General features: G+C 41.4%; 1 protein-coding gene across 2 annotated transcripts; it reads left to right on the top strand.

Annotated features, from left to right (window-relative positions):
- Positions 1-2,882: 2,882 nt before the first annotated feature.
- On the top strand, positions 2,883-7,466 carry LOC306710717 (zinc finger protein 703-like). 2 transcript variants are annotated; one of them, XM_079179385.1, is made up of 2 exons: positions 2,883-3,434; positions 4,497-7,466. In XM_079179385.1, the coding sequence occupies exons 1-2, from the start codon at positions 3,216-3,218 to the stop codon at positions 5,988-5,990; spliced, it is 1,713 nt and encodes a 570-aa protein (XP_079035511.1). In that variant the 5' UTR covers positions 2,883-3,215; the 3' UTR covers positions 5,991-7,466. The 2 variants fall into 2 exon arrangements, with proteins under 2 accessions (XP_079035511.1, XP_079035510.1); XM_079179384.1 differs by having other exon boundaries at positions 2,883-3,446.
- The last annotated feature ends 10,194 nt before the right edge of the window (positions 7,467-17,660 follow it).

Below are 17,660 nucleotides of genomic sequence, written 5' to 3'. Positions count from 1 at the left end.
ATATTTACATGTGAACCATTCCTTTTGAAGATTAAGGAGGAGCCTGCAGGATATGTACAAATATCCATCAACTAATTCACATTATGCAGCCTTTTGGCCACAGGTTATGAGGGATTAGGAATGATTTCGCACTCAATTGAGGCGGCAAAAGGATTGAGAGATTCAAAGACTCTCAGACTGAGACTATTTTGGGCTGCTGCTAATAGCTCTTGTCAGCCGTAATTTTTAAGTACTTTAACCAATTCATTGTATAATTAGGTTAACAAAATTAGCTCATTGCAAAGTCAGTCAGCAGGCGGTAATGCAATAAAGTTATTAACATTCCAGATTTATAGAACATTAATATTGAGGCGATCCGTCTTTATCAGGTGTTTCTTCCCCGGTATGAATGGCATTCATTTAAAAAAGAAAACAAAATAGACTGTGGTGACATTTTATTTGTGCTTTATTGATTTTTTAAAAGAAAATGTTACGCTCAGAGCAAAAGCGAGAAGACAAATGATCCGTCACACCACGCGTCAAAACACGCCTGAACTTTTTTTATTGAAAGAAAATGAGTGCATAATGTCTCGAACCTTAAAATAATAGAGATGGTGACGGTATTCAGCATGACTTGCTGAACATGTGTGTGAACCTCAAAGGGAAGAGAATTAAGCATTTAGAAAATATGTGACCTGTTTGTGCGTCTGTCAACTACATTTATGTCTTTTCCCGTTTGTTCTATGACTCACATCACGTAGTGAAGAACAAACGGTAAACGCATGCAATGAGGTAATAAGAGTGGGTCGAGCCATTTGATGTATAACATATAATCGCTATAGCTGCTGACATGATGCAATTGATGAAAGTTAACATAGGAACAGCTGCAAAAAACATTTCAATTCAGCTGAATGTTTTGTCCCCCTTTAAAAGCATGCAGAATTAGCTAGTTCCTGTTTGCAACCTGCCCATGGATGTACAGACAGCTTTCACTGCTTTACTTTGATACTGAAGCAAACTTAAAGACATGATGAGTGATGATGAGGCAAGTTCTGGAGCATCTCTTTTGCTTTTGAAGCGGATTTATGGACGTGTAGTTTAGTTGGACATCGGGTAAAAAAGTATAAGTCACACTGAATCTATAAATGTGTGTATCACCACTTTGTGTTCTGATTTGACTGAGTTAAACACCAAGGAAACGCTCAGAAATCTTTTTAACCTAAATTGCTGTGAAAAACAAGCATCTCAACTGGTAAACCCCCTTTGGTGTTTGCCCTGTACTCATCTGCTTGTCGACAGCTGAGTGAAGGATGACTCATGTGACCGTACGACTTATTTCCACTGCTCGCTGACTTTGTTCTCAGCACCGTGACACTCACTAAAGTGCATTTTTAGTTTTAATAAGGGGGTCCGCGCACCGCATGCGTCCCAGTACACTCATGGTATCGCTCTCTGTTGAAGTTGTCAGCGGTGAAGTTCCTGCTCGTGCCTTTAGATCTATGTTTCACGAGCTGGAAATTATACCGTTTGACATTTTGAGCAAAGTTAAGTTTTTCCATTTCGACTAACCTTTGAGTTTAAACGGTCACGTGTCAAAGATGTTAAAACTGCTCCCTGAAATTGAACCGTATGATCCAACGCTCATGATTTTGCACTGAAACCTCATGTGAGATCATATCGCTTCTCTTAGTCATGGTCGACAACATCTTATAGCCACGAATTTTATGCTTTTTTTTTATTTGTGCGTCTCCTGATCGGCCACAACATCTAGACAGTGCAACTCTTACAAATAATTTCATCCAGAATATGGGGCCCCATAACTGTCCAGCTTATAAATGCACAAAAGATGGATGTGATTATCTTGTTCTTTGCGTAAAATTGAATTAAATGGGTCATTTTGTAGGACAGTTGGTCGCTGTATAAAGATAAACATCGTGGACTGGCTCAACCTCGGTTCATCTAGTTCAGAGAGCAGAATGACAGATGATTAATGAAGGAAATAAAAAACCCAAATCCCCACAAATATAATCAAAGTATCACGTTGTTCTCCTAATAACCGGAGAGCTCATGACACTGTCGGCACACAACCCATTTGTTGCACATTTAATGCTATAACTTGTTTAAAGGGTTTTTTGTGAGTAAACCACAGTTATGTGACAATAAACTTTAATATTTATCAGAATGCAAACTTACATATTGCAAAGACAGCGGTGGAATGTAACTAATTCATTCATTCAAGTACTGCACTTAAGCACAATTTGAAGGTACTTCACTTGAGTAGTTTTCCTTTTCTGCTATACTTTGTACTTTTACTCCAATACATTTTGGAGGCAAATTTACTTTTTACTGCATTCATATGAAACATTTAGTTACTTTGCAGATTAAGACTAATACAAAATATAAGTCAACTAATAAATTACAAGATATCAGTATATTTTAAAGTAATTTAAATGAGCCCCACCTTCACCAGCTGCAACATTATGGTGACAAGCATCACTAATGCATCACATCACTAATGCATCACTAATGCAATAATATATTATGAATCTGAAATGGGACTTTCTGCATAATGTTTACATTTTGATGCTTTTATTAAGCTTTATATATATATATATATATATATATATATATATATATATATATATATATATATATATATATATATATATATATATATATATATATATATAAAACAGTATATATATGCTGTAGTATTTCTACCTGTACTTAAGTAAAAGCTCTGAGTACTTCCTCCACTAGAGTCAAAAGTATTGTCACTTTGAGGACGCCGTCGCTCCGCCCTCACGCGCGTCCTCCCCGCCCACCTCGTGAGTGATGCGGCCGCCCAGCGGACACTTTGAAGTCCTGCCTGGTGTGATCAGTGAGCTGCTGAAGTCCGGACCGAAAGCACGCAGTGGGACGTTTCCTCTCTTGGACTATATAAAGTAAACTCTGGTCTTTTTTTAATGCACTAACAGGACGGACACTGTCTCCATTTTGCGCATTATTCACACAGCGGACTTCTTTTTGTCTTTAAAATTGGAGTATAGGAGCCGTTGTCGGTGATGCTTGAGCTGAGAGGATTCTCCGTCCTTCGGGACATTTAAGGACGTCCAGCTGTGTGTGCGTTTTTATTTTTTGGTGACTGCATGGATTACATTTATCACCCGTAAACACTATTCTGGACTAAAAGTATCCTGACGCACATCCACCTAAAGCGCAGCGCCCTCTCCCCAATGAAATATCTCCCTTCAGGACCAGTAAGTAAGCGGATCGAGCTCAGTGAGACCAGCGACAGTACAAAGCCTCGTCCCGGTGCTGTGGTGTCTCTGTTGACCCCTCTGGACCCACTTCGGCAGGCAAAGCGGCTCCCCATCCGAGTTCTCAAGATGTTGACTGCGCACACCGGACACTTGCTACACCCGGAATATTTACAGCCTTTGACGCCCGCGCCAGTGAGCATCGAGGTATTTATTGTCTTTAGAAACAAACATGTTTGTCATTTAGAAAGGAATATGTCGAGATCTATATTTGCACTGCAGTGTTTTGTGATTTCACAGCAGTGTGGTGAAAATGAATCGCAGTGTCATCCGTTATGACAGCGAAGACAAATCCTGATTTATATTCTAGAAGAGAATAAAATCCAACAAACAAATGCTCCTCTGCCTCACTGTTGTTGTCATACAGATTACATAACTGTTTTTTTATTAACACTCTAAAGTAATGACAACTTATGTTTTAATTAGAGCGATTAGTCGATTAATCAAATAGTCAATAATAAGCCACTTGTTTTGATAATCAAGTCGTTGTGTGTCTTTAATGGGAGTACTGATGTATCTTTGTCACATATGACATTTAATTTATTATTTTTTAGGTTTTACTTCATTGGTCAGACAAAGCAAACAAGTATGGCTGCAATTATTGATTATTTTCATTATTGATAAATTGTAAAAGAAATAAAAAACAACAAAAAACAACATAACACAACTAACCAGAGCCCAAGGTGATGTCTTTTAATGTTTTCTTTTGTTGACCCAAAAACCCTTAAATCCCACAGATACTCAGTTTATGATATTTGACAAAGAAAAGCAGCAAATCGTCTAATTTAAGAAGTTTAAAGCAGAGAATTTTTGGCTTTTTTAAAATGTATCTTGAAAAATAACTGAAACCATAAATCGATTCTAGAAATAGTTTCAGGTTATTTTTCTGTCACCTAATCGTTTGAGCTCTAGAAGCAGCAAGTTGAATACGTTCTTTTGGTTTCTGAAATCCTATTTTTCACTATTTTCTATTATTTTATTGGTGATCAGGATTAATTGAGAAAATATTAGTCAAAAGAATTGCTAATTACTTGCTAGTAACTGTTAAAGTTAAGAAACCCAACAGTTAATAGGCCTACAAAGGACTAACGTCCGTTTGGTTAATTAGTTAACAGACTTTGCTTATTATTAATGTATTATTTGCCTTAAAACCTTTTTAAAAATCAAGAGCTAATCACAATCTTTATTTTATTGTAGCTGGATGCCAAGAAGAGTCCACTGGCCCTGCTGGCACAGACCTGCTCTCAGATCGGTAAACCAGACCCTCCGTCCTCCTCCAAGCTGAGCTCCTCCAGCAGCCAGGGGGACAAGGAGTCCAGCGGTCGGTCGAAGCACGGGGAGCACCGCCCCTCCCCGGAGGACAAGTGTAGCTTCAAGCCCTACAACAAAGGTGGTGGAGACTCTCGCAGAGACGGAGTTACCAGCAGCAGCAGCGATAAAGTCGGGTTCAGAGTACCCAGCAATAATGTCACCACTAATGGAAATTCAACCAATGGCCAGCAGTCCTATCCAGCCCACGCTGCCTCACCCAGCTCCAGAGCCAGCAGCAGCACCCCACCAGGACACACGCAGCAGCAGCAGCAGCATCACAAACTGAGCCAGTCTCCTGGTGGACAGCCACGCTCTCACACTCCTGGTGGAGAAGCTGCACACGAGCAGGGCAGCCCCACCAGCACCACTAGCAGCAGCAATAACCCCAAAAAGGACGCGGACGTAAACAAGGCCGGCTCGGACAGTCCGCACGACGCAAACTCCAGCCACGCCCGAGCCGTCACGAACTGCAGCAACGGCAGCTCTGACGGGGGTTCCAACCACGAGGGGGGCAAAGCGGAGTCCGCGCAGCCCAACCTCGGCCACGGACGCATCACGCCCATTTCTCCCTACAAAACCAGCCAGCTCTTCCCCCTGCCCTCTAACATGGGCTACCACGGATCTGTCGTGGGGGCGTACGCCGGCTACCCGTCTCAGTTCGTTCCCGGGATGGATCCGACAAAGTCGGGCCTCGGCATGGGAGGAAAGCACCCGAGCTCCAGCCCGCTCACAGGGGCCTCCCCTCCGTCCTTCATGCAGAGTCTATGCAGGGACCCCTACTGTCTCAGCTTTCCGAGCATGTCCCATCTCGGCGGAAGCAACTGCAACTCCTGCATCCACGACCCTTCCCCAACCCTCAAATCAAACTTCCCGCTGGTGTACCCCTCCCACCCGCTGCACTCGCTCCACCAAAGCTCCATGTCGTCCAGCGTGTCCTCCTCCCTGTCGCACCCCCTCTACACGTACGGCTTCATGCTCCCCAACGACCCCCAGCCCCACGCCTGCAACTGGGTCTCGGCGGGGGGGCCGTGCGACAAGCGGTTCGCCACGTCCGACGAGCTCCTGGCTCACCTGCGCACGCACACAGCGATGCCCGTGGGCATGGACAGTAAGATGCTCGCCGTTTCCTCCTCTGGACCCGCCTCCTGCCACCTCCACCTCCCCCACCAGAGCAGCCCAGGCTCCATGCACAGCTCCCTCTCTCTCAGGGCGCCGCCCGGCATGGGTTTAGCTCGCTATCACCCCTACAACAAGGTCCATATGCCCCCTGGACCCTCCTCCATCTCCCTGCACTCTCTGCCCACCACAGGCCCGTACTACCCTCATTACGCTCTCTACAGTCAAAGACTTGGATCTGCATCCGCTCTGGGCTACCAGTGATGCACACCACCCGCTTAATATGTTCAAAGGAGACGTTCGACATTTTGTGAAATGCGCTTATTTGCTTTTCTGGCAAAGAGTCAGATGAGAAGATTGATAACAGTCTCGTATCTTTCTCTTGAATATGAAACCACAGCCCAGTTAGCTTAGCTTAGCACAAAGACTGGAAACGGGGAAACTGCTAGCCAGTCTCTGTGCACATGGGACAAAATCCACCAACCAGCACGTTTTGAATGTTGTTTGTTTGATACATAAAAGAAAACGAAGCGTAAAAACGTAATATCACCGTTTTATGGGGGACCAGTTTCCATCAACGCGATGGGACTCCACCCAAGAAATAGTCCAGCACGTAACCTTTTGGAAAACGGCAAATTTAACAGCGTACACTTCAGTATTTGTAAGTACTAAACAAACGAGATATAACGTGTTAATAAGTGAGCTTCAGGGGCGCTGCTGCACAGAGCCAGGCTAGCTGTTTGCCTTTGTGCTAAGCTAAGCTAACCAGCTGCTGCCTGTAGCTTATAGACAGATAGAAGAGTGGTTTCATTGTTCTCATTTAACTTTGCAACCAGAAAGCCGCTACGCAAATTTTACCAAATGGCAAACTATTCCTTTAAAGCTTCGAACCTAATTGCGCCAAGTTGCTTCTTCTTCCTCTGACTGGATTCAAGTGGAACTTGGACGTGGAAGGGTGCAAATCTTTCTTCACACATTATATTTTGAGATTTGGGTGTTTCTAATCAGGCTCCACTGCTAAAGATCAGAGGACACGTGTGGCTCTTGCATGTCTGCACATTGCTGGGATACTTCTGCAGCAGAAGTGACCGCCCTCGGGCGACTTCTGCCGCCCCGCGGGCTCCGCAAATTGATGGTTGGACGGCCGCGTAATAGCTCTTTGGATGTTCAGGGTTCTCGCTGCAAATGATGATGATTTAGTGCGGAAAAATGTGGTGTGGCAGGGATGGCAATAAGCTGCAGCCGTGGACTGATGCGAGTCTGGCCACAGTCGCTTTCTCCCCGCAAAGAGATGCATGTAAGCCCGACGCAGCGTACACCCTTCAACCGTTTAGTCAGCCCAAATGGTTTGCGATGATTTGTTTTGGTTCCTTACGTTTTGTTTATTCCTACTGAGAAGTTGTATTTATTTTTTACTGGGAGATCTGGCTTTGTTGTTTACCACATAAATCTATTCTCATTTTTACAATCCTCTGAGCAGACATGTTGGACGCCCCAGATGACAGATGTCGAAAAAAACGTCTTAAGAACTTCTTCGTGAATGAATGTTGAAATCACATCTCTCTCTGTGTCTCTCTCTCTGTGTCTCTCTGTGTGTCTCTCTCTCTCTCTGAACTCCTCAGCTTTTCTTTTTTTATTATTATTTCCACAGCAAATCAATAAAAATGAGATGTGATATTTTTTATGTAAAAATTGGAACACCCTGTGGTGGTGTCCAGTTAAAGTGGAGGTCATATTTTGTTAAATAAATCACACTGAAGATGTAAATTCTGTTGTCTTCATTTCCTTTGGTCCTGGTCTAACATGAGTCCTCTTATAAGTTTCATTCAGTTTCATGCAGCAAAGTGTTAAAATCACATATTTGAAGTTGAATAGCTTTTATTTACTCTTTATCTCTAATAACAATCAGATTTTGGTGATCATCTCAGGTTCTTTCATGTCAATTTGTTGCACCTCTTCACTTGAGTTCGCCCTTGTCTCATTGAAACCAGTGTAGAGAGAACGTGGTAAAAGAAGTACTAATACCACACTATGAAAATACTCCACTACTGGTAAATGTCCTGCATTCAAAACCTTACTGAAGTAAAAGTACATTTCAGCAGAATAAGTTCTTAAAGTAAAAGTACTCATTGTGATCATCATATCTGATGATTTCTGGATTAATATTCCTGCTGCATTAATGTGTATGTTGCATGTTCACTCCTTTATGTCCTGTTATTAGTTTAATCTACATCAATGCATCAGATTCTATAAGATCATCATGTTTGTAGCGTCTCTGTCCTGTGAGAACCACGTATCTCTAAAAAGAACAAACAGCTTGTTTTCAGCTTTGTGACGATGCATTTTGCAGCCGATCCAAGAGGCTTTTTAAAGAGTTTATTTATCTGAAGAAGTAGATGTAGTGGAGTAAAAAGTACATTATTTACCTCTGAGATGTAGTGGAGCAGTTGCATAGAATGGAATACTCAAGTAAAAGTACCTCATATTTACTGCAGGTGCACTACTTGAGTTACATTCCACTTCTTCTCTCTCAGCTCACTTCTTTTGTTCTTGACACAACTATTTCCAAATATTTAAACTGTTTACGATAGATAGATACATATCTATACATATATAGATAGATAGATAGTTGTTGTTCCTCCTTTTCATCCCGTCTTGTATGTCTGCTAATGAAAGCAAGATGTAAACTTTTCAGCCTGGCTTTGAGTGGATTTGTACCCGTGGCTATTTTTACAGTGAGAGAATCGCATGATTGATGACTGAGGTGTGCTTTACTTCCGTGTCGACAGAGCAGCATATGAGCGGACCACAGGGATACAGCTCACATTCCTCTGTTCTTTCTGCAGTAAAAGCAGTGTCACCTTAAAGCAACAGCATCCTTATTCAATACTCAGGTCTTAACAATGTGTTTTACAAAAGAAAGACGTACAAGTCAAAACCCATCAGACAGGATGTAACGTATACACGCTGTAGGATCCTGATAAGCATCAGAGCCAAGATGACGTCCCGGCTGTCGCTCCACTTACTCCATGATTGGCAGCGGTAATGTGCCATTTCCTAGCAACATGACACTGGGACTCCCTGGGCGAAGTATAGATGACCCACGCTGGTCGCTCACAGCTCTGACAAGGGACCCACAGGGGTCAGAACAGGCGGCCCCCGGCTGTAACAGGAGAAAGCGCTCCTGTTTCAGCGGTCTGAGACACTGTTGTGGGGTGTCCGAGTTCGGCAGGAGGGCATGAAATCCTCCTGTAGGTCCTAACTGGAGGTTTTAGGTTCACCAGAATGAACCTGGATCAGACACACTTAAGTTTATTAAATCTAAGAAACAAGTTAGCTGCTCATACGAACAATGTAGGTCAGTCGATGCCGTTCTTGGACTTGATATATGGGAGAAATGGTGTTATTAATTTGCTGGATTTAAGTTGTGTTTTTGCTGCACTAAAGGTATAGTTGGAAGTAAAGTGTTGGATTGGGATGCCACCTATTGGTGACCAACGAAACCTGGTTGTCGTCTAAGTTTAATCAAGAGGAAACATCATGATGTGTCTTGTCTCTTAAGAGAGGAGCAGCACATGAAGGTGAGCCTTTTGGATAAATCTCACACATTCATGTATTTTAATGTGAATTCATGTGTTTTGTCCCCGATGAATAAACCAGTAAAGCAAATAAAAGGGTTTGTCTAGAAGAGCAGGGGAGTGAATTTAAGATTGTATCATCCCATCATTTATATTTAATTAAATTCTTTCCTTGTGAAATGTATTGTTTTTAAAAAACAAATATCTAATCATTTCAAAGACAGCTTTCATTCGTATTAGGTGTTTTACCAACAAAATATTCATGCACTTTTCGTTAATGACAGTGACATCTTTCAAACTCAATACTGTTGTACTATTTTGAGATATTGGTGGTGGTGCAACTTTTATCCATGCTAGCTGCATTCCTGGAACCTTCAGCTGGAACTCACAGTGCAGGAAAATAAACTTAAATTAAATTGATTTATTGAAATCATCTCTATATTAATAGATAATGAAATTAACAGTTACTTGCTTTCCTCCAGAGCCTTAAACGGAATCTCACACTGCAGAAAAAGCTATAGATTATTTCCAAGGACAAGACAACCTGCTTCACTTGTGCTCCATTTCCACATTCCAGTGATTGTATATCACGCTTTAACAAATACATCAACACAAAAACTCTAGAAAGCTAATGTACCATCTCATTTCTGGTTCCCATCCGCTGACATGACGTCACCCGGCCTCGCAGCTGCCTTCATAATTATAAAAGCCTGTCAGGCTGTGAGACACTGAAACCCTGTTTCATCATTCACAGCAACTAAATCACTGAGTCCTGAGGCACAAGGCATCTGTTGAAAGCTGATTCCTTATCAGCCTTCCAGCATGATTTTTTGGGGAGAACATCTGGAGTTTCTGAAGGACTTTCTGGCACAAAACGAGCTGGAAAAAAAGCTCACAAAGAGGGCTAATTTTCTCTGGAAGGTGTTGACACGTTCACTGTGGACCAGGTGATCTTATTGCAGCATAAACTGTATTTTTGAAAGAACTTGGTGCTGTAAAAGATGTCTTTGATTGCTTTTCATCAGAAAACGGCATATTTTAAAAACAATTTACAGGAAACATTTTTCATTATTAGCATGAGTCGGCCATGTAAACGAAATGAACACGACCCATATTAGTTACTGTTGCTACGCCTGTCAATCAAAGCACACACACAGTTTACATTGATAATGAGAAACAGCATTATTTATCTCGTATTACAGTGCAGAGCTTGTTTTTCCTGGTATTTTAAGTGAGGTAACCCTTTCTCCTTCATTTTGACATGTCCTTAATTGGCTACTTAATGTTAGCTTACATAAAGCAGTATGTTTCCATGTTCCAGGACTAACGAGTGTGTTTGGCAAATGAAGAGATCTCAGGTTATAAGTTTGGCTTTGGTTGCCCGTGCAAATCCATTAAAGAGCGTGACCGAGTCGCTAACGTTTGCTTAAACTCTGATAGCATTCAGGATGGGACTCTACAAACACTACACAGTGAATGTGCCGCCACGAACGTAACGTATAACCCCACAAAAATGTATTAAATGAAATATTTCTTGGCCTCGGAAGTGACGTGACTGTACGTAGTAAGCTAGTTAGCGGGATATGCTAACGGTTGCAGCTTCTGTTTTACGTTGTGTCCATTCTCAGTTAGTTAATTTATCCTTTTGTAAATTATCTTCCTGTCTGTGGCAACTGTCAGACAATTACAACAACAAAAATACATTACAATTAAAGATTTAGCAACAAGGTGCAACAACAACATCACCAACAATCAAGAATTAAGTAGCTACAACAAAATGCAAGTGACACACCTGTCATATCACCCAGAGGTCCATTAGTTTTTTCTTTTTTTTATATAACTCTTTAGCATCCCTTTGGTGTTTCTTGTGTATTCAAATCCAAACATAAAAATGTTGGTCGAAGTACGTGTTTTAGCGTCAAATGCTATTTCCAGAGGCCTTCAAAAAACACATGACCTGGTTTCTGCAAAAAGAGTGACACCACCTGCATCAATATAATATATATATGTATATATATATATATTATAGTCATATATTATAGTCAACCTTTAACAGAGTTATAATACTGGAAGGTATGAAGGATGTCTGCGCTAAGGCGGTACCCTGTACCTCCATATTCCCACCCTTCTTTACACTTTTAATCTTGTGTTTTCGGTTAAAAGACAAACTCTTTGAATGCTAAATATGACTATAACTAGAGCCGCATATTAAACGTGGACACATCCATTGCAAATCTCTTGTGCCTAAATACAAGAGCTAAGCTATGAATGTGCAATCACTGTTTCAGGGAGTTTAGTGAACAGTCGGTTGACCAGTCATGGAAATATGTCCTTGTCTCGTCAATTAATACTATTATTATCATCATTATTATCATTATTATTATTAACATGACACACAGTAAACAGTGTGATTCAGTGTCACACAAACACTATATTACTGTGTTGTAGTACTTTACCTCTCCAGCTTTCCTTTGTACATTTTCTTTTCAAGCTTTGAACATTTTTTGAGTGATTCAACACACACACACACACACACACACACACACACACACAAACATCAGTCAGGTTTTCATGACTTTTGGGGACATTACATTGACTTATGTTCATTTTCTGGAAACTCACCCTAACCCTCACCATAACAGCTGCCAGCTGATCCCTTATTTTAAACCCTTATATGTAATGATTTACGTTATGGGCACGTGCAATTTCTTTTCCCATTTTGTCTCCCCAAAAAAAAAGCGAGTCCCCACAATGTTGCTTTGTAATCAGATTTATGTCCCCATAGGACTTGTAAAACAAGCCGACACACACACACACACACACACACACACACACACACACACACACACACACACACACACACACACACACACACACACACATCCTGTCTGTTCTACGTTAGTGGCAGAGATCAGGTCTGCTGGTTAGACTAAACAACAGCATTTGAGTGGATTTTCTGTCCCTCATTAATCATCCTGACAGCCTGAAAAACAACATTTCCTCCTTAATGACTGTATTTGAGTAATCATGTCTGCTTATTTCCATGCAGGCATCTCTTTCTCATTCTGGTTTTGAGAAGTTTTTTTTTTTTTACTTTTTTCTTTTCTTTCCGTTGCCGTCCATCTGTGTGTGTGTGTGTGCGTGTATGTGCATGTGTGTGTGTGTGTGTGTGTGTGTGTGTGTGTGTGTTTTGGAGTCCTTCTCTTCTGACCTCCCAAGTCTGTGGCGTTGGGTGGCGTCTGCTCCGGGTCACGCCGGCCAATTACATTCATGAAGAGGGTGAAAACCCAAAAGGAATGAGGGAATGTGACCGTGAGGATCCAGATGCAGCAGGAAGAGGATGGTGTCACCAACACCCCCCCCACACACACACCCCCCACACCCCCACCACCACCACCCCCTCCTCTGCATGTGGCTAACCCAGCAGCACCCGCTGGGCTCCAGGCCTCCGCTGGTCGCTGCCAAAGCACGTTTTTCCGTTAAGCACCGGGTCTGTGATGCATGAGAGCTGACAACTGAGTTCGGAGCCCTTCAGAGCGCAGCCAGATCAAAACCAGCTGGGGCCATGCACATTAGCAACGAAGCCATAATTGCGTTTGCCCTCTTGTACACCACTAAACTCCCTCTGTCGACATCTTTTTTAAACGGGAGACATGAGGAACGAGAGGCGCTGGAAGAAGTACTCTGATCTATTACTTAAGTAAAAGTAGCGACGTAAGAGTGTAGAAGTACTCTGTTAATACTCTGCATTAAAAAAAGATACTTAAGTAAAAGTACAAAAGTAATAATAAAAGCATTCCTTAAACAGTGGTGGAAGAAGTATTCTGATCTTTTACTTAAGTAAAAGTAGCGATATAACTGTAGAAATACATTGTTACAAGTAAAAGTCGTTCATTCAAAAAGTTACTTTAGTAAAAGTACAAAAGTATTATTAAAAGTATACTTAAACAGTGGTGGAAGAAGTACTTTTACTTTACTAAAAGTAGCAATGTAACAGTGTAGAAATACTCGCACATAACGAGCAGAAATTGACACGTGTTGCTAGACTTTTGTGTGAAAATGCACGAAAAATGAGGAGTAACTTTTTGTATATCATATGAACCGCTGTATGAGGATACGTTGACCGGGTTGCTTAATCTGAAAACATCATAATCAAACTATTATAATATTTAATATTGTCGATCTGAATCTGCAAACGTACACAACTGTCAAATAAATGTAATGTAAAGCTCAAGTACATATTGTGAGCAGCTCCGTCTAAATGTGGCTTATTGTGGTTTTTGGCTTTATGGTGTTCCGTTTTTAGTTTTTTTTTAGAAACATCAGTGTAGCGTTGACATCTGTGTCCTCTTTATTTTTGGACCACTTGAAAAAAAAAAGAATCCCTCATAGTCGGATGATGGATGAAGTGATAAAGCTGGAGAGAAGACAAAATGAAAGCAGAGGAGTTTCTTTCTGGGCGGCAGACGTCTCCGTAACTCACTGACAATTCAGACAAAGCATCGGCGCAGATGTTTGCAATTTGTGACTTAATGATTTTAATGTTAAGAAACAATTTCACTGTCTCTGAGAGTCCTCCCTTCCCCTTTTTTTTTTTCTGTGCACGGGGTTTAGGCTGATTGAGAGGTTAAAGGCTTGTCATGTGATGAAGGAGCAGCTCCACAGTCTGTCATCATTAATCACTGGAGCTGTCACGCTGCACCCAGGACTCACTCAGACCAACCGACCCGGCCCTCACCTCTAACTACAATACCCAGAGTCTTTTTAATATATAAAGTTAAAAAAAAAAGAGCTGTGGCAACCAAGAGATTAGGGTAGAGTTGTTTTGTGAGGGATGAACTGTGGAAACATGGGTGGGAATAGTGAATAATAACCTCCACTCCCCCCCCTCCCTTTGAGCAGGACGTTTGGCTCCCAGTTTCTTTACTGGTTGTGCTCGATCTCTCTGAGGCGTGTCACTAATATAACTGAAGGAAAACAGCCGGATGATGAGTCAAGTTTAGATATTAGCCGCACGAACTAAAGATACTGTATGAAAAGTATATCTACTAGCAGAGGTTAGCTGCTTTGAGCTAAATGCTAACAACGGCAGCGCTAACGTGCAGATGTTTAGCCGGAATAATGTTGACCGTGTTAGGTTAGCGTGTTAGCATGCTAACATTTGCTAGTTAAACACAAAGTACAGCTTAGGTTGATGGGAATGTCGTTAGTTTTGCAGGTATTTGTTCAGAAACCAAAGTATTGAATTAAAATCAGAGAGCAAATTTAATCTTTGATCTCGTAAATCCTGAGTTCTTTCTCAGAACATTTACCCCCCCCCCCCCCCCCCCCTTCCTCGGCTCCATAATTTATTTTCTTTTTTTATACCAACAACGGCCTCAATACGCCATCGTACTGCTGAGGGTGGCACGAATGTCAGAAGCGAATTTCATGGCAATCCATCCAATAGATTGTTGAGACGTTTCGCTTTGGAAAACAAATGTCAACCTCATGGTGGAGCTGGAGGAAATGTCAGGGGATCACCGAAAGTCATGAGGATTAATCTTCTGGGGAACGTGAACGTCTGCACCAGATTCCACGGCAATCCATCCCGTCGTTTTTTTGAGATATTATCTGGACCAAAAGAAAAAGTTGTGTTCACTGACTCAAGCGAAAAGTTAAAAAAAAACCTGCAACGGGAAGCGCTGCGGTTGGTCAAGAGGAGGTGGTGTCTGACAGAAATGAGTGACAGAAACGGAGAGGGAGTTGGACAGATGAGAGCCACAGGCACTGGGAGTGTGTGTGTGTGTGTGTGTGTGTGTGTGTGGGGGGGGGGTTCAGCGAGGGTCAACACATCGCCTGTGCATTGAGTGTGGCCCAGCAGCTGTATGCATAGGGGAGCCTTGGCCTCCTGCTCTGCATGTCAGGGGCCGTGATTAATGACCTGCTGGCCTTGCTCTTTACCCCCCTCCTCCTATTCCTCCTCCTCCTCCTCCTCCTCCTCCCTACAGAAGCCACTGCTCATTTAGCTAATGGACACAGCCATGCAGGGGTTACATACGAGTGCACATACATGTGAAATAAAAGCAATTTCCTTCTGACAAAACACCACTTTTTTCTTTCTTTCTTTCTTTCTTTCTTTCTTTCCAGGCTCTATATGTAATTTCAGTTGCGGTGATTTTTGTAAGATTACAGTGTGCCTGTGCACGGTGTCTTGACAGGCTGAGAGGGTGCCCGTGCCTGTGTACTGGTTCCCAGCTTGTCAGGCGGCTGTCGAGGAGTGATTTATGACCACTAGACTCCAACCTGTCTTCACTGCCAGTTCAGTATTGTTACAACTGACAGCTAATGAGGCCAGACATGCTTTCAAGCAGAGCACTTAACAGGACTTCAATCTTCCCCCGTCACGAATACCAATTTTTCTTCTTTTTTCTCTGTGTGTGCACTCTCCCTCCACACAGCAGCAGCAGCCTGCTTTCTCTGTGTCGGCCTTGTTCTCTGTCTTTCTGTGCCGGAATATCTGACAGGCTTTCTGAAAAAGTGGCCTCTGCCCGCAGGACGAGATGTTTTGTCGGAAGGGAAAAGGCAGCAGAATGAGTCCCATCTTTCACATTTAATCTAATAATCAGAACCCTTTTATATTTTAAAAAAAACAGCCTTCAGAGGAATAGTTTTGGAAATATTTGCTTTTCTTGCAGAAAGTTGGATGAGAAGAGCGATACAACAAGTGAATGTGAAGCTATACAGTCATGAGAGGGTTAGCTTAGCTTAGCATAAAGACTGGAAGCAGGGGGAAACAGCTAGCCTGGCACCACTATTTCAAATTTATGCTACTTTATATTTTTTACTCCATCACATTTTTATATATAGGAATATATTCCACTTTTTACTCCACTACATTTATTTGACACAGATAGTGTTTTTTACAGATTAAAATGTTTGGCAGCATCTTTATTATGTCGGCATGTTATTTGTTAATAATTTCCAAGAAATGTTCTTGTAAAGAACTGTGTGATTTGGTACTAAATATCGGGACATTTGTTATTTCTTTTAAATAAAAGCTTAATTCAAATTTGTATTATTTTTACTGACAAAAATACACTAGATTTACAGTAGAATTAATTGAAATTCTTTCATTCTTTGTAAACAATTAGCACCAAATTAAATATATCTTTCCAGGAAATATTTTAGAAATAACATGGAACATTTGGGACCCGTAGAATAAATAAATAACAGCATTACCGTCTTACACAATATGAACCATTGTTACAGATTATAATGCCTGATTGTATATTAAGGAGTTAATGCATTAAAGATAAGGATCATCCCATCATTTATTATACAATAATATAAATCTGTCTTTACTTTGGTACATTGTACTTTTCTACGTCTACTCAAATATAATTTTGAACGCATGACTTTTAAATTGTGGTATTTAAAAGTAAAGTTCTTCGTCCACCACTGTTTTTTACACTTAAGTTCGTGATTAAAGTAACATGTTAATTAGAGGTGCTGGTACGTGGATTTTTTTTTTACCTTTGGACAGAGCCAGGCTAGCTGTTTCCCCCTGTTTCCAGTCTTTATGCTAAGCTAAGCTAACCTTCTTCTGGCTCTATCAATACTGTTGGGAATGGCAGAACGTCTGTTCCCCTTTATGGTGCATTTACACTTTTATTTTGACGTTCACTGCCATCAGTTGGACATTCATATTCTATTGAAACAACTGTTTTGACTGTAATTATAATCTGTGAATTGCAGTAATTATGTAATGTTATGTCACTTTACATCAACTCTGGTCACATTTCTTTGTAGACGTGAGCCGGTAAACAAACTCTCCATGTCTCTCAGCACAAGCAGGCAGTTTATAACCGAGTCTTCTGACCCCGTGTGTTCCTTGTCAGCCATGATTAATGGGCAGGCTAACTAGCTGCTAGGTAACTAGCTGCTAGCTTGCATTGCCAGCTGTGCCATTGTTTCCTGGATACTTAATGAAGTATTTTTCTCCCCCAAAAAACTGGTGTTTTCATTAAATGCTGCAACAGCGACACCTGGAGGCTTCACGACATCTGAATAACAAAGTCGGTGTGCATGTTTTAGACATTTGGCCTATTTTACAATCAAACTTCCATTATTTTGGCTGTATACACATTTAGCTTTATGCTTAACATCTGCTGTAGGTGAGAAAAAATATGTGTGCAATAAAGAAATGAATCCTTTTAACGAGCCCAGATGGGCCCAAACCAGATACCAGATAATATTCAACTATAGTACAAGTACCTCAAGACTGTACTCAAGTACAGTGGTGAAAGAAGTACTCAAGATTGTTTCCTTGACAAAAAAATAGCAATACCACAGTGTAAAAAATACTTTTAAGTAA

This window comes from Pholis gunnellus (genome assembly GCF_910591455.1).
Source record: "Pholis gunnellus genome assembly, chromosome: 18".
Lineage (NCBI taxonomy): Eukaryota > Metazoa > Chordata > Actinopteri > Perciformes > Pholidae > Pholis > Pholis gunnellus.
The sequence above is the reverse complement of the archived record's forward strand: the minus strand, read 5'-3'. Positions and strand labels throughout refer to the sequence as shown.